The following is a 27,101-nucleotide window of genomic DNA, read 5'->3' on the forward strand; positions in this document are numbered from 1 at the left end:
GCATCTTTACTGTTGTGCGCATCATATATTTTTCTATTTATACACAATATCTATATCTCTTGCTATAATCCCTTATAGTCCATACATACATAGTCTTGTACATCCGTAAATAAATATTTATATCTCGTAGAGCACTTCTGGATAGATGCAAACTACATCTCGTTGCTTGTACTTGTGACAGTGCAATGACAATAAAGTTGAATTCTATTCTATTCTATTCTGCTCTATCAAACATGGGAACACCAAACAGAAGTGATTTTTTTATTGTATAGGAATCAAAATATTCATATTATATTAGCAGGTTTTTTTTGGGAGGGGGGGGAGGTTTTAGGAAACGGTCAAAATATGCAGAAATTTAGTATGATTTATTTTTGTAAATTAAATTGACTGTAGGAGGCGCTGTTGCTTCTGTTGTGGTAACAGATATTTTCCTCTCCCATCACATAAACATGGATGAGTAAGAAAATAAACGCCAATTTTGATAGGTTTTGATTATTACTTTTTTTTTTTTTATCATTGTATGTTTTTAAAAATAGTTTTTGCTACCATAGTGATGTCATGCATTTCAAAAATAATGGCTACAAATACATGTACATATTGTTTTTTAATCTATTCCTTTAAATTTAATGTATTTATACTTTGTCTAATTCCTTTGTTAGCGCATGCAGACTTGATCAATAAAGCTGATTCTGACATATTGTTGGAGAAGCAGGTGTGGGGAGCGTCAGAATGAGAGAAAAATCTGCCAATTTTTCCTGTCTCTTCACAGCTGAGTTTTGACATTTATTATTTTAAATAAGGTTTTATCACTTAACTGCTTCAAAAAAGGTCTTGCCAAAACCGCAAAAGCCCAAACAGCAAAGAAGTGAAATGACCACAGACTACCCGGGCTCATCGATCTTTATTGCAGTATTTCATTTTTTTACACAACACGCAAGTTTGTTCTGCTTTTCTGAGAACAGAGGAACCTACAAGCAAATTAAAGAATGGAGGGCATAAAGTGAAGTGTATACAAATTTAAACTACACAAAATGGCGAATTACAGAAGCATTTTCTGATGACCGTCGTATTGTAGAGCTGCCAATTGTTTGCTAAAAAAAAAAACTCTGATATGACAAGCTGCACCTACTTCCGAAACAAAATTATATTCCCCTCTTGTGAAGGCTGGAGGCCTGTTCTGTGCAAATATTCGGTATACTTTTGGACATTTACACATTGCTTACGCAGAATTCTTTTGTCCAAATCACCCTGTTTACTAAAAGATTGGATTATGTACACTATGTACAAACATGCACTGGGGTTACGTCGCCATTCAGTGCCTTGTTTCGCTTGTGCTTGCACTGCAGGACCCTCGGAGCAAACCGATCTACCGACTGTGTGGGAAGAACAAATTTGTTCTTCGTAGGAACAAAACCACCAACATTTTAACAATTTCATTATAAAAAAATAACTCATTATTTTCACCTTGAATGTCGTGTTTGGCTGTTAATTGGAAAGCCCGCACTTTGAAAGTGTTGCATCTTTTACTTACTTCAAAGGGATTTCAATGCATTTTGTTTTCCTTTGGAGCACCACCTGTAATCTCTCCGTTTAAAAGTGTTTTGAGAAAGAAGTTTTTTTTTTTTTTTTAATGGCTAACTCTTAAGCCTGTTGTATGCACAAAGAATATCGAACATTTTTATCAAAGAAGTCTTTGTAAGAAGAAGCAATCTCACCATAAAAACCAAGGATGGAACCAAAACACTCAGAAAGCAGAAGGTCAAGATAAAAAAATGCAAAATGGCTGCTTGGAGCTTGGCAGCAGGCCCTTGATAACTAATTGTCTAACTCCAACATCATTTTACGCTCCTCCGACTCAAAGCCTCTTTGCGTCATTAATGTGTCTCGCATTCTCTTCTTGAGTGTGTGAAATGTTTTGTTTCCCTCTTCGCTCTTCATGTCTGAAAATATCACTTTCTCACTTCGTAAGATCCAAGCTCATCTGAAAGAATGCGATTTATGCAACAATCCCCCCACTCCCCCCCAAAAAAGTCCAGTGTAAAAAAACAAAATAACAAAACATGACAAAGTGAAATAAAAAAAAATCTATTTTAAATAAAACTTCTTCCACATTTTTACAGGATTAATTCATAGAACAGGAAGCAGCCATGTCCCGTTAACTTTCCCCATGGACTACGTGGCGAACTGCTGATAAAATGCCAGCTTGACTCTCTCGATGTGGTGGCACAGCTTTATGGCCGGTCCCAGCTTCAGGTCCATGCACTCCTGCACCGTCGGGAGGTTCAGCAGCAGGAGGGCCTGACCGTCTATCTCCTGCAAACACACATTTTCCACACGAGATGAAACTTCTGCGTCGTTTCTGATATCGCCTCTCTGAAGCTAAAATCCGACGTGAAGGCAATCGAAATGACTGCTACGGGCAACACGTGTTTCCCCACTTTTGTTTTATACCTGATCCAAGAAAATCCTCGCGAGAGGCGCGCAGTCAGTGGTCCGGATGAAGCGCACCACATCAGACACGCTCCACTCCAGCGGGCTCGTGTCCAGACACAGCTTCTGAGGAAGCTCCACCTTTGATGTCTGGAGAAACACAGGTAAGGCGAGTCAGGTCGAGATCTCGCACGACTGAGAAACGGCATCAGACATACACACTTTCTACATGAAACAGTCAGACTAGTTATCTGGAAACCTTTGAAAACGTGCCTTTCAAGTGGTAACTAGAGGTTGTTTTGTTTTGCTAACTTTAAAGTATGTGGGATACTGAAATAATGTTAATTTTTCTGAAAAAAGGAATGTGGCAAAGTTTGCCAAATATTTTTGCCCAGAAGAAAAACAGAGCAACAACAACTACCGATAACTATGTTCTCTCGAAAAAAACACACCTGCACCACAGGCTTCAGGAGAGAAAGACACTAGAGAGCGGAGTCGGGCCGCGGCGTCAGTCAGAGGAACAGTGAAATACAAGAGTCACAATTTGTCCTACTGTACTTCGTATTGATGATTATTTTACTGTAGTTATTTGTAAGAAAGCCTTCTATTTGTTTAAAAAATGCTTGGGCCTGAAAACAGGTTTTGTTCTTTGGTTCAATGTAGAGTATTTAATTATGCTGTATAATAATTGTAAAAAATTCACGGATTTCGCCCAACCACGGGTTCTCTTTGGAAAGCAACCCCCGCGAAAAACGAGGGTTCACTGTATCTCCTAAAATTCCAGCGTAGACACAGAAATGTCTTGTTTGTAACTTGGTGAGATCGCCACCCGTGTTTTCAACTTTTCAGATAACTTAGTACTGAAAGTAGACACATTTTTTATTTTTATTCTCATCACCTTCGGTGAAGGAGGATGGTTTTCGTCATCGGAGAAGGAAGGCGAGCGGGGTTTCCGCCGTCTCCGTAAGGGCCTGGATGTCGGCGGCGGGGAGGGCGACGGCGTGGCGGGCTGAGATTTCTCGACCGACTGCTCAGAGTCATCTTGGAGGTCATCCTGCATCTCAGAGCCGGTGTCCTCGCTCAGGGAGTCATCTTCATCCAAGTCTTCCTCTTCTCCACTGCCCTGTGGGCCGAGATGAGCACAAGTGCGTCGGGACAAACGTGTAATTATTCCCAGAACTGATGAAAATGCTCGCGTCCTTTACCTGTGGGGAGCCAGCAGGCGTGTTGTCCACCGACGCTGAGGAGCGCCTCTTCTTGTGGACGAAGAGCTGCTTCCTCCTCTTCCTCCTGCGGCCCCTCCTCTTTACTCCACCCTCCAAGTTGGTGTGACCCCCAGGTGGGCGGCCGACACGTTTGCTCTTCTTCTTCCCGCAGTAATATGCTGGTGAGAAGACAACATGGCAGCTCTGAAATGTTGCATTCTACATTGAGCGTGAAATGAATATATTACTGGGAGGGACGCAAATAAACATCATTCTATGACTTCTATTATTCCCCAAGGGAGCCAACAAACATTTGGGAAATCTGAAAGATATGCAAATTGATTGCATCAGCTTGTTCTCGCCAAAGCTGTGAGGCAGCTGCAGTTCATTTTGAGACATGTGACTCCAAACAAAGCTGTTCTGTACAAGCAGTGCAGCACATTACTGAAAACATCTTTCAAGTGTGGATACAAGGATAAGCTGTGCATGCTCGCCATTTTTCAAGATGGCTGCATTTTTTAATCCTTTTAAACCAACTGTTGTCATAAAATGCTAAAAGTTTTCATGGCTTGGATGAAGTCTCACACTAATCGACGACTGGAAGGAGATGGAGATGTGCGACAGACTAAGAGGCAGTCATCTTCATGGTTAGCGTTAGCTTTCACAAATGTTTTAAATGTGTTTAGCGATTTAGCATTAGCAGAGCTAAGATCCTGGCTTAGTGGTGGTTAGAGAACCTAGGGTTTTGGTTAGCTGTGCGGTAACGACCGCTAATGTTAGTGCGAGCATATATGCTCCATTGAAACTAATGTCGGCCATTTAAAAAAATGTCCACCAGAAAAAGAAAACACAAGTTCAAGAGAACATATCTGATTTCTACGGATTATAATGTTTAGGCTACGATTTGACACCAAACACATTCATTGGTGATTCTAGTGCAAAAATAATTTTTTTTGTTGGAAAAAAAAAAGTAAATAAAAAATAGAATTAGTAAATATGATTTACTACTGAGTAGTAAATCATTACAACTGAGTAAATCAGTTGAGTCTGATTTGACACCGAAAGATTCATTTGTGATAAATATTGGCAAATTTTCTTTGACAGCCGTGTCGGCGGCCATCTTGAATTTTTCAGTGGCTAATATTTTTTGGAGTTTTTACAAAAAACGGCAGCTTGTGAGAACATCTGTGCCGAGTTCGGTCCTTGTATCCACATATGGAAGATTTTGCTGAAATATTCAACTATCTGCTGCATAAATGTAAACAAAACTAATTCAGACATTTCTGCCTGATTTTTTCCCAACTTTTTAAATAAGCATCTCCAAAGCTCTGTAAAAGTGTTAAAATGTAAACATTATGAGATAAACCCTTTATGGTTATAAACACGTACTGTATTTGGTCTTGGTGAGGACAGAGCAGTTCTCTGAACAGTGCTCCAGAACCATGCGAGGTCCAAACAGGTTGGGGCAGCACTCCAGCTTGATGCAGGTCTTCCTGCAGAAGTCTGCCACACGATCGGCTGTGCGGACGATTTCCACGGTGGCCCGGTAGCTCTTCCCTTTGTACCTTATACGTAAAGAAAAATACTGGTAAAGAGACAAAACAGTGGTATTTCTTCCACAAATACAAAGATTGTATTGGTAAGGGGAAGGAGACTTCTTACTAAACAACAAATGAAGTGTGTCAGACCCTTTTTCAGACTTCTGCTTCGATTGAACCTGGTCAAAGTAAGCTACCTAGACGGGCAAGGTCACGCTAAAGTCCCCTAGGAGCGATTGGCGCAATAACAACTTCACAGAAGGAGCCTGAGCAGCAGCTCTATTGTGCTGAAAACACTTGTACTTGTGCTTAATCCACCGCAGGCCTTCAAACAGGCCAGCTGCGAACCCTTGTGCAATTTTAGGAAGTTTTCCGAGGAGCCGAATACGTCGAGCTGAGATTAAAGAGCGTTTCTTCTCACTTGGCTTTGAGTGTCTCTCCGTGGCCTTGCCAGCGGCTCTCCTGATCCAGCTGCAGCTCCCTCAGCACACGGCTCGGCTTGTAAGCGGAGTTTATCAGCAGGGTCAGCACCTAGATACAAAAGGAAACGGTTGGAGCACTTCAGATTCGCAGTATCTCAAAAGACCAATGTGTCGACTCATGATTGTTATCAAGAAGTCTTGTTGTTTGTGTGCCACCGACAGCCGCTCGACATTTCATGACAGAAATATTCCTTGACTTTAGTTGTACAAGACGAATGCTAGCTGAAGCATCCCAAATGAAAGGGACAGAACTGGCCTTCTGCTTTCTAGCATTTACAGTGTTAAGCATTTCTGCAAAGCATGCTTAACATCTACTAATCCACCTCCCACACAGACATCATTAGCTGTATCAGAAAACATTTTAGCAGGCGTCGGATGGGTGCTCGGCTCTCGCGTGTCGAGAAGGCGGTTGTGTTTCCCTTTTTCTCTCAAAAAGCGCTACAAAAACGGCAACTCAAGCAGCCGAGAAGTTCATTTCAGAGCACTTTCTTTGTCAAAAGCTGTGTGTCAAGTGGTGAGAGGCAACAGTTTTTTGTTTTTTTTCTTCTTTTCTGAACAAAAATAAAATCTAAATTTCGGAAAAGCAGGTTGTTTTGATGTGGGGTGAACTCTTGGTAGCAACTTTAATTTAATTAGAAATTCTAAATAATACGCTTGGCTGAACTGACCACATCGATCAATGTTGACGGACGCCAACGCAAAGCAGAGTCGTGAAGTGGGATTTTTAAAAAATGCCACATAAAACACTAATAAAAATATGATGAACTTTGTAGGTTTTAGGTGTCAAATTGTGAGAGAAGCTATGAACACTTTTGTGAGGCACTTTGTCTTCTATTTTGTGTGTTACTATAGGCTAGACTGCGTGGCTCACCTCTTTAAGAACAAGGACGCAGTTCCCCGGACCAATAAACTGAGGCAGCTCTGAGATGCGACCTTTGTTGAGGTACGGCCCGGAGAAGCAGCGATGGTTGAAATAGATCTTCGGACAGCAGTATTTACCGTTGCCCTGTCCTGTTCGCCGAGATCGCAGGTTAGTGACAAAACAACCACAGGCCACAGCCAGCCAGTCACTAAACCACAACATAGTTGGAAATCCTAAGACGTACTCACCCCCCGTCTCAGACTGACTGGCGATCTGCTGCTTGATGGCGTCAGGAGATGAAGACTTAGGGGGGGTCCTGCTGCAAAGCAGCAAAAACTCAGCAAGAAGTTGACCGACCAATCAATAATACACTTGTGCTTCACTCTGATACTCACTGCTTCTCTGGCTGCACCACGGCAATTTTTCTTTCTTTCTCTACTAAAAAGAAAATCCAGTAAAAACAAACAAAACGTTATTCAGCGGTCAGGACGAGTAAAAGTGGGCAGCAAGTCAGTGTTTTAACGTCAGTTCTTTAGTGACCAGGAGGATCCACTGTGAAGGCCGATGTTGTTTACCTGAGGGCTTGATGGGGTAGACCAGCGGGTAGCCGTTGGTCTCACACCAGCTGACGGGGAAAATGTCGAGCGAGTCCACGTGAACAATCAGCTCTGGCATCGGCTGCTTCAGACCTACAAGCCAAGAGCAGCGATGTTAGCGCGTCACTTCCTGCGACAAGTTTGCCGTGGTAACAAAACTGAAAGGTCAGGTCTGAGAATCCTAAAACGTTCTCCTTCACCGGGATCAGTCGGAAGTGATTTATTGCACCGAAAACATTTTCACATCGGGATACTTTTTTAAATTTTAGGTAACTAAAATAAAAGTTTGACTGTTGAAACATCAATAAAAGATTTTTTCATTGATTATCAGGAAGGGTATAAAATATTCTCGAGATGCTATTTTTAACAAAAATGTAAATATAATACATGAGGTGGTCTTTTGAGGAAAGCCTGCCTCATTTCATATCACCTTCTTGGTCAAATGAATATAATTTAAAATCTAAATCTGCCAGAGGGGTATGAATAATTCTGGACTTAACCAAAGTTTGATCAAAACTGAAGCTAATTCAGAGTAGTTTTCCAATTAAACAGGTCTATTCTGTGTTCTTTTATGAATTGTTTTTATTTCATTTAGAAACTTGTACCGTTCCTAAAGTACCTTTTATAAGATGTCAGGGAAAGTTCTCCAGTGAACAATAAACTGTTTACAATAAACTGAGTTTATTCAGCGTAGGAAGAGAAATCTGTGTAATCTGGTTGCATCTGGCTGCTACCCAACCATAATGCAGAAATCCATGGACCGTTTTCAGTAAAAAATAAAATAAGACAAAATGTGGGGAGCTCCAAAAAAACAAACAAAAGGCTTTAAAAGGGATTTCTGAATAATGCATAACATTTGGTTTCTTAACTGATTCTTCTTGGTATTTTTGATTTTTTCCTCACTGATTTTTTGAGGTTGTTATTTTTCTTGCTGAAAGAAATATTCACATTTGTGGAACTAACAAGGATTTTCAATATTTAATTAAATCAGATATTCAGTTTTAACTTTTATAGTACAGTGTTTATTAACTTTAACTGGTTGGCTTTTAGTCAAAAGAATAATGTTACATCGAAGTAAAAGTGCCTTTTTTTTCTCTTCTACGTTGAGTTATTTCAGGAGAATTAAATAATTAAAAACATTTAAATTCAAATTTTATTCATTGTTTTGTTTTCTAGTCTAATGTGCAGCATTGTTTACTGCACAGAGGAATAAAAGAAAAAAAACCCAAATCTTTATTTACCTTCCTCGAACAAACTGAACAGTTCCCCCCCCACCCATCTCACCTTCCAGGCTGAGCCAAAGGTATTGCCCTTTGACCCTGGTGACAGTCGCCACGTGAATGTTCTCGGGTGACAGTGGGTTGACGGCCTCTAGTTTCATGGCCTCTTTGAAGCTGTGCTCACCCTGCTCCTGTAAAGACCAGAGTAACAGAACAATTGGGGTTTAGCAGCTGACGCTGTAAAAACAAAACGGCGTTTCTTTACGCTGCCGGTCGCATGGATACGACCTCATTATCTCCGTTTTGTCCTTTCTGAATGTTTGTGAGGGAAGACAAAAGTTTGGGCTGGACAGCAAAACATTTTTACAGCAGATTTGTAAGCAGATTTAAAATAAATTCACATTTACTGAAGCAGCGTCACTGGTGGAAAAATGCTTGGTACGCGCAATCGTTTTGGCTTTATTAGTCGTCTTAATAAACAAAAGTTGAATGCAACAGAGGCTTCCTGTGTAAATATAATGTGCGAAAAGGAAAATTTCTTCTCACCAAGTCTCCATAACAACAATTAGATGCATAACAAGCAGTTGTTATGCAGGGCATCACAAATGTAGAGTTTGGCAACAAACTTTGTGGAAGTGAAATGAAACAGAAAAGCTCCTGTTCACACCATCAAATATGGCGGCTGATCTGTTATGCTGCAGGAAGGTTCCTCTTCCCAAAGCTCTTGGAGTCTTGTAAAATCAGTGAAAACCATTTTAAATACAAATATGGTTCACATTACCAAACTAATGATGTATCGTCATTGGTCGGTTAACAGGAAAATGGTCTGAAACATTTGGGCCAAATAAACACTCAAAGTCCTGCACAAATTTATTTTCTGAAAAGAGCCATTTTACAACAGAATTTATTCAAGATTTCCAACGCGGCTGAGCGATATTATGACTTCAAAATGAAATCTCAGACTGTTTTACCACTAGATCTGATTGTTTATGATTTCCTTCCCCCTCGCCTTCTTTTCTAAAAAGTGTTTTTTATTTCAATAATTCTTTTTGCGAGTTGTGTGACAGAGTATTAGGGCCAGTCTATAAGAATTTGTGTTTAATTAGGAGAATCTATTGATGATATTAGCAGAATAAAGACACAATTTCACCAGAAGAGGATCCTAAAATTGGAAGAAGAAAAAAGTTATTTCATTGACAAAAAAGATTAGACAAATTAATACTTTGCTATTTTTTGTGTAGGAGTTTTTCTAAAATTAGATTAGGACACTATTGCCCTAATCTTGGAAATATTAAGACTTTATTCTCATATTATTACCACTGTCTCCTTCTAACATTGGCTTTATTTTCATTAAAAAAAACAACCTTTGCCTGATCCTTATATATTGTCAGAGTTGACCTGAATTCAAAGTCCAAATAAAAAGAAACTGTAAAACAAGATGGCCGCCCTGGGCATGCAGACTCTCTTTACTACGGAAACCCAAGGATGGAAAAATAAAATCAAAAAATGTCATCTTCAAGAATGTGATTAATCGCTAAACGTTTCCAACAGAACAAGTCTAGACCTTGTTCTGTTGGATTAAACAAGCCATAGAGCCTTGAGCTATCAATCTAATAAACCGTTTACAATTCTCCTCTGTTGTCTTTGCCAAACATTGGGAACATTTTATGTAATATGCAAACAGCTTGTTTTCATTTGAATCTCAATGTTGCATCTCAATATTTCTTTCTTTTTATAGAAAGCTTTTCTTGTTTTCAATGCTGATTGACAGAAGGAGTGCCAGTAAATGTCAAAGCTAAGATTTGATTTTTGTTAGTTTTTAACAGCAAAAAAATTCTACTTAGGAAAAACAACCAGTTCATTATATGGCTTTTTAATTATCTGTATCAGGTTTCTTCACACGTCTGCAGTAGATAAACCAAACTACAACGGTATGTGGAACGGTGTTTCATATGTAATTACCAACAGGCAGCACTGGACTCTGCATCAAACCCATCTTTATGTAAAAGTATTGACACCCCGACTGGTGAAACTGCAGCTGCAAACTTTAAAAAGGCATGCCGTTGGTTTTTTTTTTAAATCTGTGTCCAGTACATACATTTACTTAAATTCAAATACAATAATCTTTTCGCCTCATTTGGTCATAATGATGAACAGCACTCAACTCCAGCTGGGTCTGAAGGATTTCATTTGCACACGCCCACTTAATCTTTTTAGGCCACATTTAGCACAGCCTTAACAAGACAAAAATAAACCCTTCACATACAAAAAAATAATAGATCATCACTCCACTTAATCACCATCTTTAGGTCAGTGGGAAGCACAGTTTTTACACGATGGGTCGCAAGACGGAAAACGACTCACAACGGGGAAGCAATGCTGAGGAGCGGCCTCGGCCTCGCACTGCTTCAGGTAGTCGGCCCAGTCAAAGTCAGAACCCTGGAAACCTGTTTGTGGGCAAGGAGAGACAAAGACAAGGAGGCAGGTGAGTTGAGCTGAGAGACGAAGGGAGGCAGTGGGGAGAATCTAGAGTGAGACGGTTAAGAGCAGACCTGGCGGGGGGCTGAGGGGCAGCCCGTTCTTCAGACTCCACTGTGCTGGGAATATCCCCGGACTGTCTCTGTGACAGAGGAAGGATCGTCCCGCGGCCTCCGACTCCTCTATTCCACAGAGGTCATCCATCGTCACCAGGAAGTACTTCTCATCAAACACCTGGTGAACAAAGAAGGACATGGAAAGTGCGTAAACTTATGAAACTTCAACCCAAAAACTGCCCGTGTGTGTCTGCGTCTGGTTAGTCTTTGGTTAAAACGAGCTTGTTCTTCATTCGGTAAAGTTACTCTTAGTGGGTAGAGTGCCCAGAAATTTTATTCAGGTGAGAGTAGTGATACTTCACAATAAAGTTACTCAAGCAAATGTAACTGAGTAAATGTAACTAGTTACTACTCGCCTCTGGTACCAACCAATGAACATTATGTGGACGACTGGAATTATGAATATAAATATATGTAGGTAATAATAAAGGCAATAAGAAACACAAACATCAGCGAGGACCTTGCTGCACAAGAGAAACGAGAGCTGCTGTTACCTTGGTGACAGTGGCAGGCCTGATGGAAATCGGTGCAGCCGGGTCAACAGCTTCTAGTTTCATCCCGTCTTTAAAACAATGATCTGCGACAGCGGGCTGATCCTGAACGAGACACCCAAAACACGCACTCCGTGTGAGTCCGTTTCAGAAGCTCGCATTCGAAGACGTGATCAAATTATCACTGCTGGACAAACAGATGCGTTTCGGTAAAAGCACACGGCGGCGCTGGCGTTACCTTAGCGAGCTCTGCCGTCAAAGCTTTGTCCGCGGGAAGGTTGCTAATCCTCTGCCTTACCTCCTCCCACTCCTCCTCGGTTCGCAGCGCCAGCAGCTCTGAAGTAAATAAATCCACAACAATCAGCTGCTGAAGTATAAGGTACAGGTATTGTTGCTTAATTATTAAAAAAAAAGGGTATTGTTGTACTGTGGTAATTAAACTTCCAGCGCTGTTTTGGCGGGGAAAAAACACAGTTTAAAAATACCAGTTAGAGGACAGTAAAAGTGTAGTTTGTCATAAGGCACAACTTAAGCTATTGTTTCTTTTTATAGTTTGTTGTAAACATTACAAAGTGAAATGCAGATCTGTTTGGCAGGTGCTGCCAGGACAAGCATAAAGACATGCTTGCATTGTTTTGGTGAGAAAGTGCTGCGTTTCAACTGATAAAGCAGTAAATTATGAATATGTATGAGATTATGAATGCGACTTGAAAGATTAGGTTCAGGAAAACCGACCAAGTGAAATATGTTTTCAAAAAGACTGGTGTAGATGAAACTCTGGAAATTTTTAGTTAGAAACTATTTTTGTTTTACGAGAATTAATAGGAAATGTAAGAGAACTAACTGGAACTAAATTAAAAAACTGGACGTGTTGTTGATATTATATTGACTATCGCACCAGATTAAATGTACTGCATAAAGTGAGGTAAATTTTGACGAGACTTGGGAAAGACATCATGGTGTTATTGCCGACATTCTTTACCGTAAAAATATCACATGGATGTTCGCTTATGACAAAGCAAAATGCTTGGATATGACACAACTTGCTTCAATTTCCAACCATTTCTAATTAATTGAATAAATTCCTGAACATTTCCAGAATTTGCCACAGTTTCTAAAAATGATTGCTGGCTCTTTGCAATCCTAATCTGTGATCAGGATTCCAGCAGTTATTTCATTTCCAGTGGCTAAAACTGAGATCATTCTGAGTGAGCAGCACATGCTGTTTATACTAGCGACAACATGTGCGTACTGTTGGCTCATCTACAGAGATGAAAGGGCTTTTAAATTCACAGAAGAACAACTTCTACTATTTTTGGAAAGGTGATACAAGGCAAAAGCTCTAGCTGGAGCACAGGGATGTTTTACAGCAACATGTATTGTTGTAATCGACAAGGGGTATATACTGGGGAAGTGGTGATTTTTTTTATTTATTTTTTTTACTAATGCAAGCTGTTTGAGAATGGTATTATGCCACTACCAGGACCCAGTCTGATACTTTGTTAAAATCAGTGCTATACTTGAAAACATAGAACTAGTTCAAACTCACTCACTAATGACATTTCTGACGTTGATGTCTCCGTTTGTATGGAAAACCGCAGAGCTGTTGTCAACAAAGTTTTAATCCACAGCAGTTTCTTTAAATGCTAGGCTCATGCTAGCATGTTTCCTCTCTGTTTTGATTGTTACATTCTTAAATACAGTTTTGTGCAGACACAACTTAGAAAACAGTGCGTTCTTTGCCTTCATAAACGTAGCACTTTGCATCCTAGATCACAACATTTAGCTAGCAGTGCTTAAGCTCCCTTTCAAACAGATTTTTCCTCCCACAGTAATAGCCTAGCAGCTAACCTGACACAACCTAGAGGCCAATCAGTCAATACTGGTTTTTGCTGTGATTGTGGTAATGATTGATTTTGGTTGTGAAACTGACATTGGGTAGAAAAAACTAAACTTTGTTAATTCAGCCAAGTCATGTGCCCGGCCATGAATGCACTTCTTTTTGCAAGCCAGAAAACTAAGAAAAACAACAGAAGGGCAAGATGATCACATGGCCACAATTTGAATATGTCTGAGCGGAGCATCAACAAAAGGTGTTAAAAATTCTTTATACTGTACTTTAATATAAAGGAAACTCATTTTAGACCACATTTTCCAGTCATTGACTAGCAAACAGGGTTTTTTTTAACCAAAATAATAGGAAACACTTGAGAATCATAAAGATTCCAGCTTCAGTCTGTCACAATGACTTAACTAATGCCAGCCTGCCTCATCCTTTTAGCTTTATACCTGGAGAATAACATGTTTTAAAGTCAGTAGATCACAGATTGTCTGTTGCTAATGTTTGATATTTCTGGATGAACCACAGCAAAAACAGATCCCAGCAATATTTTGTAAGCATCATCCCACCTCTATTTCTTAATACCCAGATAATAACAACTCTCCATTTTGCTTTGTAAACTGTAAACTTTGTTTGGCTACACAAAGGTTAGCCAAAACCTTGTTTTGTTTTATATATATAAATATATATATATATATATATATATATATATATAAAGAGAAAGAGAGCGAGAGAGAGAGGGAGAGAGAGATATCTATATATATATAGAGAGAGATATCTAGATATATAGCTCTATATAGATATATATATAGAGATAGATAGATATGAGCCTGCTTTTAGAGTTGCCCATTTAACACTGACATCCTTTCGATGAGTTTCACTTCTTCCTACTTTCTGTTTCTTGCTTCTGTAAGCAGTGTCCAAATGTAAAAAAAAAACCCAAACTACATTAGCAAAAAAGAAAAAGTAAGAAAAGGGCCTGGCATTAAAAATCAATAAGCCTTTTGCTGTGGTGGCAGTAGAAGAGAAACCAGCTGTGTCATCACGCACAGTATACAGCCATTAGGGCTCTTTATATTTTGCATACAAACAGGATTGTATTTACAGGCTGCAGACCTGAAAATTGCTCTAATCATGAATGGAAAACTAATTTCAGGCTCCACTGGGTCACTGTCCCTTTATTTTCTTGTTAGTACTGAAGAACAAACATGCTGAATGCAGTTAGTGATCAAACAATTTCTGTTACATTATTTTGTTTATATTTTCATATACATCCATGCCTTTTTCCGTGTAACTACAGAATTTGAGAGCCGCTAACCTGAAGGAGACCTCAGGGTGCAGCCCTGTTCTTTAGCCCAGCCGGGTGGGTGCAGGCGTGGGTGGAGGTAGAAGAGCCAGAGGGTCGCAGGCGTGTCCGGGAGGCCCTCGGTGCCCAGCAGGCGCAGCTTCAGCCTCCCCCCGACGTTCTCCTCCACCTCGGCGGCCCAGGCCGACCGCGGGTCCACGCCGTCCTGGAGCTCCACGTAGCAGCCGGCGGTCAGGAGCTCCACTGGGTCTCTGCCACGCTGAGGCTGAGGAGCGAGAGAGGTCGTGAATGCGGACGCACCCCTCGGCACGGAGAGAGAGAACGCGGCGTGTGTGACTAAGTGGCAGGACCGAAGCTCGGCCGCTGGAAGCTAACTAACAGCGGCGAAGGATTTCGCAGGTTGTTCATACTGCGAATGTGCTTTCAGCGTCTCGGCCTTAGTGGTGTAAACAAAGGCTCAGTTTGGCCTGTGGTTTACCAACTGCATTCGAGTTGCACATGCCGGACTTTATTAGATGCAAAATCTCATTTAGTTCAGGCTGAAGCTTTTGCCACACTGCAAAAACACAAAATATTACAGAGTATTTTTGGTCTAGTTTCTAGTGCAAATGCCTTAGCGCACCAGAAATAAGACAAAACTAATCTACAAGTAACTTTTCAGCAAGATATCGGAGCTTTAAGTCAACAATTCCTTAATATTAATGAAAAAGTACAAGTTATAAGTTAAACAGTCTGCCGGTGGGACAAGACTTTTTAACTTACAATATGAGAAAAATGTCTTGTTGCACTGGAAAATTTATTTCACTTATAACTAGTAGTTTTCCATCAATGTTAAGGAGAAATTGACTTGATAAAAGCTCCCGCTTCTCACTGAAAAGTTACTTGCAAGATAGTACACTAAGATATTTGCACTGGGAACTCTACCAAAAATACTTGGTAAGATTTTGTGTTTTTGCAGTGAGACAGGCATGCTCAGTGTGAAAGTTGCACCACCTATGAGTTTTCATACTGAAAGTAAAACAGAAAGTAAAACATCGTAGTTTTACTCTGAATCGGCTGCTCTGATCACCTGAGGCTATAAACCGTCAGCTTTTCTTCTTCTTCTCTCTAAATCAGTCAGTTATAAACACTGACGTCAACAGAGTGACAGCTTTTGTCTGACTTTATTGTGGGAACCTTGATATGCTTATTTAAATCTTACTGACTGCTAGTATGCTGTTTAAAGGAAACAAAGAGAAGCTTTAGGGATGTTAAAGCTAGGTTCCTTTAGGAGTGAGCAGATGTTGTGAAGCACCGCCTCACCATTTCCAGCAGACTGGCAGGCGCGCTGCACTCCTCAGCCAAGGCCTTCTCCAACAGAGCCTCCCACTCTGGATGTTTCTCACGCACACCTGCAGCAAAAGGTTCAGGTAAGCCACCGCAGGACCAGGAAGTCTTTAGGAACACACACTCTCTTTTTCAGCTTTCATTTTTCACTCATCCAACTCATCTAAAAAGAGTCAAAGCAAATGACTTATTACAATATTTACTGATTTAGGACTTGGCCTTCTTTTTTTTATTCTTCTTTCAAATAAAAATGGTAAAAAAAGATGAAGATACAACCATGTTTTGCAGCTTCTTGACATAAAAATGAACGCGGTGCTTTGCAGGCGTATTCACACCCTTTGGACTTTCCCACATTTTGTGTCATTACAAACAAAATGAGACAAAATGTCTCATAATGTCCAGCATCCTTTTGGGATTTTTAATGCGCTCCACCAACACGAAGAAGCATGTAATTGTGAAGGAGGAAAATGTTACATGGTTTTTATGTTTGTTTTTTGAAAGGACAGAACTAAAAGTATGGCAAAGATAGGAATTCTGCTCCTTTTACTCTGACATCCCTAAATAAAATACCAGGTCAGTTATTGCCCAGGTACTGGGGCTGGAACGATTAATCACGTTCATCGTAATAATATAATAGTCGCCAACTAACTTAGCAGTCGATTAATCGTTAAGTGAAGCATACAGACTCTAAAAAAAGGCCACTTACTGAAAGAGCAACACAGTCAGAGCAGCAATTAAACCCAAACTATACAAAAAAATATGCATTTCGCATTTGAGATAAAAAAGCATCTTTGTAAATATAACAAATGGCATAGTTCAAATTCTGTAAAAAGAAAAAAAAAAAATCTCCTATGTTTGACCAATTATTAATCGGTTAATCCATTTGCAATAATAAAATTGATCACTTATGATCCTTTTTCTTATTAATTATGCTCTACAATCTGTAGGTCTAACTTATAAATTCCAAACAAAGTACGTTGAGTTTGTGGCTGCAATACGTCGCAAAGGGAGAGGAATATTTCTTAAGGCAACTTTATGCTCTGAAAACAATACTAATAAAAATAAGGACTTTTTCTTTCATGCACCCTGGTCAGAAGGAACAGATCTAGCTAAAGACATCATAGTATTATGATGGCATTAATCTCATCTCTAACTACAGATATCGGAGTCTGACGCGCTGAAACTGTTTTTAGAACTTTTCCAGTCCGGATGAGTCAGAACCAACAGCTCACCCTCGGGGGGTCTCATGGTCTTGCCGTGCTGCCGGCACCAGCCCAGCGGGTGGAAGTCCGCTGTCATGATGTCGCACCAGAAGTCGGCGCGCCGGTCGTCCTGGTAGCCTTCGTAGCGCAGCAGCAGCAGCTGGCCGCACGTGGTGATGATGGCGGCCACCCAGTAGGGGCCGTCGGCCTCTGAGCGGACGCACACCTCCAGCTTCATGCCCGGGGTCAGACCCGTCTGGAGTCCCTGGTCCACCTGAGACATGACGAGGAACACTGGGTCAGGATCGTTTGAAATCAGCTGCAGTCTACTGGAGTTCATGCAAATGAAGTCAATAAAGGAACTTGAGGAGAGCTCCAATATAGGGCTGCAACTAATGATTATTTTAGTAATTGATTATTCTGATGATTAATTGATTAATTGCATTTTTAAAAATGGGCACATTCTACAGATTTTTCATTTAACCACTTAAGCCTTTTTTATACAATATTAGAAATGCAAGCAAAAAAAATCTAATAAACAATTCAATTATTTTTTTAAGTAAGAAAATACAGATTTTCTTACATAAACTGGTAGCATTCCTTTAGTGAATTTGAACCGGGTGAAGCTAAAACTATGAAGAGTTTTGGGTCAAATATTTTTACAGAAAAGGGTGTTTTCATATTGTACAGTTTAGGCTTAATAAATGCTCTAAATGTGTTGGGTTTTTTTCAGCACATAGCCTTTTTACTTGAGTACGTAGACCCCAATTACTCCAATTTCATTCAGAGATTCATTGCGATTAATCTGATTAATCATTTCAGCGCAACTTCAAAAAAACATCTGGTGAATTTTGAGTTCATCCCAGATACATTTGGGATCTGACTTATCATTTGAGTGACATTTTCATATTACAACACAGTTTAACTGAGCTAAAAAAGAAAAGACAAAAAACTTTTCACCTACATGTTTGAAGGCGTGATGGGGCACAGCCACGGCCTCCGTCTCCTCCAGGTAGTCGTCCCAGCTGAAGTCAGCCACATCCTGAGCACAGTCTCCATCTGGAACACACACACACACACACACACATTTATATTCATGCGCTCCTTTCCGGCGACTCACTTTAAGCAGCCGTTCATAGAGAAGGTCCTACCAGAGTCGGGTGTCTCCTGGCTCATCGTGGTGGCCCCCTCGAGGCTGAGGCTCGGAGCGCTGAGAGGGAGCAGATGAGAAGGATTGTTCTCCAGCGAGAGCGAGAGAATCAGACAAAACCGCTCCAAAGACCTAGCAAGAAAAGAGAGTGATAGATTTTCAGCCTGTTCGGTGTTCTCTTTTCTGCATTCTCCCTCTGCTTTCGCTGAACCAAATGATGACTGAAATTATTTTCCACAATAAGATCCGCGAGGCACCATTTCTGCACCAGGACAACAGACATGCCAAAACAATTTTGTAAGATGCAAAAGAAGTCCCACAAATCTCTTTCAGTAGTGAACGAGCTTCTTCTAGCTGGCTGCAATGACGGGGTGCTGTGGTGGCGCAGAGGTTGAGCACCACCCACAGGAGGAGGCCTTAGTCCTCAACGCGGCTGTCGCAGGTTCGATTCCCAGCCTGGTGATTCCCTCTCTCTCTTTACCCACTTTCCTGTCTTAGCACTTTCAACTAAACTAGAGCAAAAAAAAATGCAATGATGCATGCAATAATAAATCAATAAAAATAAATATCAATGTCAATAGATTAAAAAAAATCTGATAGATTCAATATATTGAATATTCACTGTACTCTGATCCAAAACCGCGCAGCATTCTGGGGGATGTAGGCAGAGGAAGAGCTCAACCTCTCATGGCTAGCTAAGCAAGCTAGGTGGCATCAACTAACTCACTCACTCTTTGTTTACCTAGCAACAACCTTTTGAGTAACTAGCGCAGCAGCGGTTTCAGGTTTCACCAGTGTTCCTCAAAACTCTGGAAGTAATGAGAGAAATGTCGGCATTTTTGGGACGGTCCAGTCAAAGTCCTGGCTTGAATGCAACAGAGAATCTACGGACGGAGCTAAAGAGTAGGGTGCTAGCAAGGAGGCTTTCCAAATAAAAAGATCTGAGCTCATAGGCATGGGCATTTATTGTATCTTTCATAGTGATGCATTTATTTTAAGGATCTTTAAATCCCTCCAAAATTGTCGGTGCTATTGGGATGGTAAGTTTTGCTATTGTATTCCACCATTTGTTCAATGACAGTATGAATAAACATAGACAAATCTCAAAATATCATTAAATGCTGTTACTGTGTGCAGCCTAGTGACACAAATCACATTGTTTCATGCGACTGGTGTCCTGTAGAAGCGCATTGGAAAGGGAGACGTTTCTCAAGAGCAGTGTTTGTGTTTGAATGCTGTGTCAGCCAGAGTTACCCACAAAAGAAGTAATAAATAGTTATTTTTTATCATTGCTGTGATACTGTCACAATAGTATCACAAAGTATTGCGATAAAACTTAAAGCTCATATCGCCCACCCATTGCTCGTCTCCAAAGATAAATCCTCAAAACACAAATGAAAACATGCAAAGAAGCTGCTCAGCAATTATTAGAAGTGTTTGAGAGCTGGATCTTTCCATTGACAATCAAGAATAAGAGTATAAATACTTCTTTGACATTCCAAGCTCTAGTAAAGCAAAACAGCAAGAGGTTAAATTAGTTTTTCGAAATTCTTTTAAAAGATGCGGGTCTCATTTCATATCAGAAACAAACTTCTGGATTGGATTAAAATAACGTTGGATACGGATGCCGAATGTTTTCCACCAAACCTCTGAGGCCTTCACAGAGCAACTGCTTTTAAACAGATTCAACTACACACAAACGGACTCTTATTCTATAAGAATGTCTAATAATAATGTGACTTCTGAAGCCTGTTTGTGGAACTGAATGTTATCGGAGTAAACATGCACATGCACGCCACACTTTTCAGGTTTACTTCCACTTTATAAGCAAGCAAAACAGAACAAAATACTCTATAGTTCGTGGTTTTAACATGACAAAATGTGAGAAAAAGTGGCATAAATACTAAGTACTTCACGGAGCCTGAGTTCTCCAAAATGGATTCCTACCGACAGTCAGCCAGAGCGACGTGCAGCGGCTGCTGGAGTTTCAGGCTCAAAACAAAGAGAATTTCTGCTGCCTTAATTTGCATCGGGGCACTTGTTTCAGAAAGTACAAAAACGAAGGAGTGCTGACTTTTGCTGAACAATGCTGCCAAATCTTAAGTCAGAACATTAATATTCCAAAAGCTTCTCTTCTTGCCCTGCACTTAGCACCTAAGTAGCATCCCAGATGGCTGGAAAATTTAATCTCGCAAAGGAGTCGCTTCCACTGGCGAATCTGATTTCTTTTCTTCTTTTTTTTTTCCAAAAATCTTAATTGGGAGCATCTTTTCAGACCGCCGTGGACGATTCAAACGGCGGCTTGACGTGAATGCGGATAGTTTTGACACACGGAGCTGACCCCAGGCCTGACTGTGAAAGGCAGATGAAATAAGTTAAAGCAACAAGAGGCGGCGGCGGTGGCGGCGTGAATGCGAAAGGAGGGACGGGGTGAGCGCTGGTTTCGGCCTCGGCTCCATTCAGCCGCGCTGTCAGCCTCGTCTTTGTCACATCTGACGTCTCTATTAAAACAGGGGCCGCCGCCGAGGGCCGACCCCCTCCCCGACCGCCGGACTGCCGCGGCGACCCCGGTGCTCCGCTGGGACCAGCGCCGCCTTTCACCCGCGACCCCGCACCAGACTTTCTCTGTCTCTTCACCCCCCCACACCCTCTAACTCTGACAAAAGACACACAGACCAGAGGTCCTCATTGTACTGGGAGGGGAGAGGTGTGTGGAGGGGTAAAAGAAGAGGGTAAAAAAAGAGCAGTTGAGAAAAAAAGTATAATTGCTTGCTTTATGATAAAAAAAAAGCCAAAATCTGCAACTGAAAAATTAAACAACAACAAAATCAACCCATTTCTAACATCCTGGGTCGTTTTAACTTTCCTATACAAGCAGGCCCATCTGCTAAAACACAAAATTGTACTAAGTATTTTTGGTCTAGTTTCTATATCTTATAGTTTTCTACATCTTAGTATAATTGAAATAACACAAAACAAACTTAAAAGAGACTTTTCAGGAAGAAATAGGAGCTTGTTTTTAGTCAATAATTCCTTAATATTGACGGAAAAGTACTAGTTATAAGTAGATCATAACATTAGAAAGAGATATGTCTTGTTTCACTTGCAAATTATTTCACTTATAACTAGCACTTTTCCATCAATTATTGTCTTTAAACAAACTGCAAAAATACAAACTCTTACCAAGTACTTCTTGGTCTAGGTTCTAGTGAAAAATATCTTAGTACACTTCAAATAAAATAAAAAACTAACTTACAAATAACTTTTCAGCAACACATAGGAGCTAGTTCTAAGTTAATAACCTGTTATTATTAATGAAGAAGTACCACTCATTTATAACAAGACATTTTTCACATGATATAAGTAAAATAACCTCCAAATGGATAAAGTACTTTTTAAAAACCATATTAAGGAACTATCGACTTAAATCAAGCTCCTACAAAGTTACTTGTAAGTTAGCACACGCGAAATAAGACAAAGCGAAGATATTCACACAAGAGACCATACCAAAAACAGTCGGTAAGGTTTTGTGTCATTAAGCCGAGGCTTTCTGCAGATGTTCGGCTGGTACAGGCAGACAGGAAGAAAAGCAACTTCCCCGTTTCTGCACGCAGCAGAGAGTGGTCTGCGTGGACCACAGCGAGCAAAGGTCCGCCTCGATCTCGCGCCAACCGGCACTCTGACTGAACCCGAAAGACGAGGGCTTCCAAATGTGCACACACACACTGACACGCGCCCAAAGCAGACAGGCACGAGGAGGCAACAGGAGATCCACGCCGCACATCCCCTTTACAAGCACTTTTACCGAATCACATCCTCATCAGCACTTAACAGTTCTAAAACAAATAAATAAATGCCTTTTTGAGCCTCCGACGTCCCCGACAGTATGAACGTGCTAAAACACAGAGGGACGAACTCCGCTTGGTGGCATCTGCAGCTCACCGGCGCTTGCTCTCCAACGTAAGTGGCGATCAGGCAGGGGAGAAACAAAAAGGGATTTTCTCCTGCAATCAGTGAAGCTGAAAAGTATTTCTTCAGTCTGTGTGAGACTCTGACAATATGAAAACGATCACAGAATTTATCGTTAAAAGCAAAATCAACTGTGTGTGTAGGAGTAACGTCACCTGATTGAATTTATTTAAAGAAAACTACCAATTGTTTCAACCTTTGCAAAGATGATATGTTGATTATTGACTGTAAAAGTTAATTATATCTAATTTATCAGTTGTGTTTTTTTATTTAAATTCACAAACTTGAGCCAAAAAATGCTTAGATTTTCTGGTTGTTTTTTTTTTTTTTTAAAAGTAACCATAAAGTATACATAATGGATATTAGCTGGTTTATTAGTAATTATTAGTAAAAACAGGAATAAAATTGTGTTCTTTTCGGATTCGATGCGGCAGAGCATCCTTTTGGAGAAATTGTAAGTTTTACTCATCGTTTATGCGACGCTCTGACTGCATGCAGAGTTTAAAAAGACTGCCGGGAACCTTCAAAACGTGCTTCTTGTCATCACTTTAATCACGATATTCAGAAAGAAAAAAAAAAAGCTAAAGAGTTATAGGTGCTTAGCTCTATGCATGCTCGTCTCCTACTCCTTGGTGCCCTCGTAAAACGTACTTTCGCGAAGTTTAACTCTTAAAAACTGAGCTCATCTACACATTTGCTTCTGCTGGCGGACAGAACGCGACGCTGACTGAGACCCGGCCTGTTCTGTGGAGATTAGACAAGATGCTAACAACGGGGAGGGAAGATCATTCAGATGGAGAGATTTGGAGGCTGCTCTGTAGCCGACTGAATCGCCACTGATAAAACAGCGCGCTTTAGTTCCAGAGCTCTTTATAAAAACTTAAAACACTCACCCAGATAAATCACTTCTTTCTTAAACAAACTGCTCTCTGCACTGCGGTCGACTGAAATGTAACGCAGCCTCGGACTGAGCGGGAGGGGAGACGGTAAGGTGTTGAATAAGTGAAGGCGAGTCCCTGCACTGCCGGAGAGGTTTTGGCATCAGTCCACTACAGGGCGAAGGCCTGGTTCGGCCAAAACAGGATAATAGCAGGACTCATCAACAGCGAGGATATGAAGAACGCAAGTCTGCTTCACCTGAAGTTTCTCTGTTTTTGTCCCAAATAATAATTTAGAAAGCATCGCGTTCACCCGAAATCAAAAACGTTAAATGGAAAAACGTAAGCTACTAACGGTGAATTTCCGGAGAGAAAGATGTTCTCTCTGGAAGGAAAAGGAAGAAAAACAGAGAGCAGGTTTAGTCCATGAAGCCTTGTAATTACCACCACAAAATGATCCGGCACTCAGAGACCTTCCTGTGACACGACAAAAATAAAAAGAGAGAGAAGAAAAGAAAGTTTGACTGGAACTAAATAGCAAAGTATTGGACACAAAAGAGCAGAAGTGAACGAACCAGTGCAGAAAAATCCCTTCAGCAGAGACTCACAGCCCTCATCTGCTTTTGTGTTTGTTGCATAGAAACAAGCCGCACGCTGCTATGATTTCAGAAAGGACGGAGCTCCAAGATTAAAAAAAGATTAAAAAAAACATCCTCAGAGTAGAATAGAAGGAAAAATGATTTTTCAATTTTTCAAAAAAACCCCAGTAGTCTTAAATCATCCTAATTGTTGATGTTGCGCAACATATTACAAACGATACACTTATAAATCTTTTTTTACGTCTTTGATATCATTTCATTCCATTCTGGACATGCAGTTATTGCGACAACAGAACAAACTAAATAAAAGTAAACAGATACTTGGTGTATTTGCTGTGTTCGCTGTAAAAAAACAAAATGTCTTAAAAATCTTACAATTTCAATGTTTTTTCCATCAAACCACTCTTGGAAATACCAGTTGTTGTTATTTTTCAGTTATACAGAGCATATCACCTGTGGATGAGCACTGCCAGTCAGCTGGCCTATAAAAAAAAACAACTTTAACATTGCTTAAAAGAAAGACAAATGTCATTTTTTGGAGAGAAAAAAAATAACAGAATATATGTGCGCTATTTTTACGCACTAACTCCACATCATAGAGTCAAAGTAGCAAATATAGTATTTTTATAGTATAGTTATTTTGGGCTAGTAATGTTATAATCTTTTAGCAGAACAATGAATGATTGTTGTTTCTCTTTTTTAATAGAAGAACATAATGCTATATATTTTTTTAAATGTCTCTTTGTCATGGTGATGACATACTGAAGATGTTCATATCGTGAGAATCTAACAGATACCTGTAGCTACTAGTTCACAGCATGGAAATGCTTTATATTCCAATGAACGTAGTAAATAATGTGATATTGAATATCATTTCTGGAAAGATGAGCTTCAAGTTTTAATTAGAGGAGCCATGATCAGGCTTTTTTTTTTTTTGGCCAATCCGGGTTTCCCTTTTCTTCCAGCTGTGACATGCAGAGTCCACGTTTCCCCCCCACTAACCCACTAGAAAAGATAAAAGAGAAGGGAACATGCAGCGGGTTCTTTGATGTGAGGTAGTAATTTGGAAACCCAACATAAAATGAAGGAACTACAACATTATGTCTACTTATGCATCAAAGCACGTCTTTTTCTGAAAAATTATATGACTTTTTATGAAGCTAAACAAAGCAGAGTAGCCAGGTAAACAACGGTGGTCGATGTGCTCAGATAGGCAACAATAGTGCGAGTTTTGATCCATTTAATCGATATGACAACAAAAAAAATATCGGATATTTTTTCAGTGTTCAGGTCCGATATTGATATCTGGCTAGTCGATTGGTGTTTTTCTAGTCGGAATGCGTTTGGTTTACTTTTTCTACAATATTTATTTTTCCAAAATCTAACTACACTAAACTTAAAAAAAACAAAACAAAAAAACCCCAAACCTGATCAATTATGGCTGACGTAGTTTTGGGATATTAGCAGCATATGGAGCTCACACTTTATACGGAAATTTTAATAACTTCAACTTCCCCCATTAACATGGACAACATGTAACGCAGCCTCTAAAAGTCACGAGCTGGCCCTGCTTACACCCACCATATCCATCCATCCTGCTACAACTTCAGATAAAAAAAAAAAAACACGATGGAGATGAATAAATTAAGAAGCATTTTTTTGTTGTTGCTGTTTTTGCTTCTCGTGCGTTCGCAGAGAAGCTGCTGCGGCACGTCAGTCGGAGCAGCGCGCTGCCAGCGGATCGCTCAAGTTGCACAATAGGGAAGTTAAGAGGCCACATGAATAATCGGTCGCTTTGAGTCAACGTGGAAAACGTCAACAGTTTTTGCTCGTGCAACGCATCCCCGCCGTTCACCAGCTCCCCAGAACAGTTCAGTTCATTTTGGCGATCGCCTCAGAGAAACGGATCGGATGAGGTCGTGCAACCTTCATTATGTAAGGCTTCGACGTTAGAAATACACGGAGTTCTTCAAGGCCAAACAAGTGGAAATTTCCACAGAATCTTTTAAGTGCTTTTAGCCTGACGATTGCAACGCTTGTTCGGACTAACCGCTGCATTTAGAAACACACACAGAGAGAGAGAGACAGAGAGGGAGAGAGATGGGGCCAAGAATGGCTTTTGCAGAGAGAGACTAACACACTGCGCTGACGCTCCAACTTTCACACTGGGCAAAACATGACACGTACTGGATTAAAATGCGAACCCGGTGAATTAGAAACCCCGACCCGAAGCGTGTCAGGGCCGTGCGGGACTCTTTGGACACATGGTGGGACCGACCGTGTCCGAGTCAAGTTACTGAACGTCACGGCTGGGGAGCATTATAGGAGCGAGCTCGGTGAGCAATAAGGGCGCTTACACTCGACCGAAGCCGACTCATCTTTTTGAGAGACGGGAAAAAAGGCGAACGCGCGCCCACTGCACCAAACACCGTTGGGGAAACGTGAAAAACAACACAGAGTACGTGAATATTTAGTCGCCAAATTCCCCGCTTACCGATAAGTAGTTTTTCCAAGTCGGTTTTTTAGATGCCGTTCCTCTCCGCCTGCTCGCTCTCGCAGCAGTGTTAATCCAGCGTGAGTGAAAAAGCCGGAGTACCGGGGGACCCTTTCAAAATAAGACGGCCGGCTCGCCACCGCCATAGACGTACAGCCCGTCGGCGCAGGTTTGACTTTGTCGCTCCGTGGAAACGATGAGTCAGTGCGGCGCCATGTTGTGAGTGGCACGTCGCCTTGGAAACCAACGCCGAGGCATGCGGAGAGCTGCTTGAAAGTGGAGGGGAAAAAAGCACAAACGTTGAATATCAGCAAACAATGATGAGCCATACGGTGAAAAATAATGTATTTTAGAGCTAATAATGGCGATATTTCAGACAAATCAATGCGTAGGTCTTCAAGTCAACGTGTACAATGCCCACTTTTTTTAAATTTACCTCTGAAAATACAACAAAATAAAAATATATAAAAATTAATAAATAAAATAATAGTAATTGTTCTAATTATTATTATTATTATTATTATTATTATTATTATTATTATTATTATTATTATTATTATTATTATTATTATTATTATTATTATGTCTATGCTGATGAAATTATCTTTTTGTCCCTGAACTATGTCATTTAATTTCCCTATTTAATTTTCCTCTGGGATGAAAATTATTAATATTTATAATTAAATTGCAGAAGTTATTTAAACACATTTGTGTGCTATTATTATTTTTGTTGTTCATCTACTACAACTATTCCCTCCTTTTTATTAGTGTCATCAGTAATACTAGTGCCTTCACAGGCTATCTCACACTTTTCAGAGTGTAAGAACATGAGACCTTTGGATGTTATTGGTCTCTAACTACAGATCAGAGTGACTCCAATTCAAATGTGTTAGAACTTATTTTTCAAACTACAACTACT

The 27,101-nt window shown here is 40.4% G+C and overlaps 1 protein-coding gene across 4 annotated transcripts; it reads right to left on the minus strand.

Moving 5' to 3' along the window:
• Positions 1-882: 882 nt before the first annotated feature.
• sfmbt1 (Scm like with four mbt domains 1) lies at positions 883-26,328 on the minus strand. Of its 4 annotated transcripts, XM_014469369.2 has the most exons (21): positions 26,183-26,328; positions 18,244-18,374; positions 18,057-18,151; positions 17,123-17,366; positions 15,867-15,955; positions 14,577-14,829; positions 11,657-11,754; positions 11,422-11,523; positions 10,886-11,045; positions 10,698-10,780; positions 8,398-8,524; positions 7,093-7,206; positions 6,913-6,955; positions 6,766-6,836; positions 6,527-6,666; positions 5,595-5,704; positions 5,025-5,200; positions 3,636-3,814; positions 3,329-3,553; positions 2,452-2,580; positions 883-2,313 (listed from the first exon to the last, which is right to left on the minus strand). In XM_014469369.2, the coding sequence occupies exons 1-21, from the start codon at positions 26,326-26,328 to the stop codon at positions 2,173-2,175; spliced, it is 2,856 nt and encodes a 951-aa protein (XP_014324855.1). In that variant the 3' UTR covers positions 883-2,172. The 4 variants fall into 4 exon arrangements, with proteins under 4 accessions (XP_014324855.1, XP_023181371.1, XP_023181369.1 ...); XM_023325603.1 differs by lacking the exon at positions 26,183-26,328 and having other exon boundaries at positions 6,766-6,833; positions 6,913-6,952; positions 18,244-18,356; XM_023325601.1 differs by lacking the exon at positions 26,183-26,328 and having other exon boundaries at positions 6,913-6,952; positions 18,244-18,356.
• Positions 26,329-27,101: the final 773 nt, after the last annotated feature.

This window comes from Xiphophorus maculatus, chromosome 20, assembly GCF_002775205.1.
Source record: "Xiphophorus maculatus strain JP 163 A chromosome 20, X_maculatus-5.0-male, whole genome shotgun sequence".
NCBI classification, from domain to species: Eukaryota; Metazoa; Chordata; class Actinopteri; order Cyprinodontiformes; family Poeciliidae; genus Xiphophorus; species Xiphophorus maculatus.

Bases quoted from the DNA above. Each gene is read 5' to 3' on its own strand.
- sfmbt1 (XM_014469369.2), bottom strand. From the start codon at position 26,328: ATGGCGGTGGCGAGCCGGCCGTCTTATTTTGAAAGGGTCCCCCGGTAC. The intron at 6,667-6,765 runs GTGAGTACGTCT...CTCGGCGAACAG, and splicing joins CAGTCAGTCTGAGACGGGGG to GACAGGGCAACGGTAAATAC. The intron at 3,554-3,635 runs GTAAAGGACGCG...CTCGGCCCACAG, and splicing joins CGCCTGCTGGCTCCCCACAG to GGCAGTGGAGAAGAGGAAGA.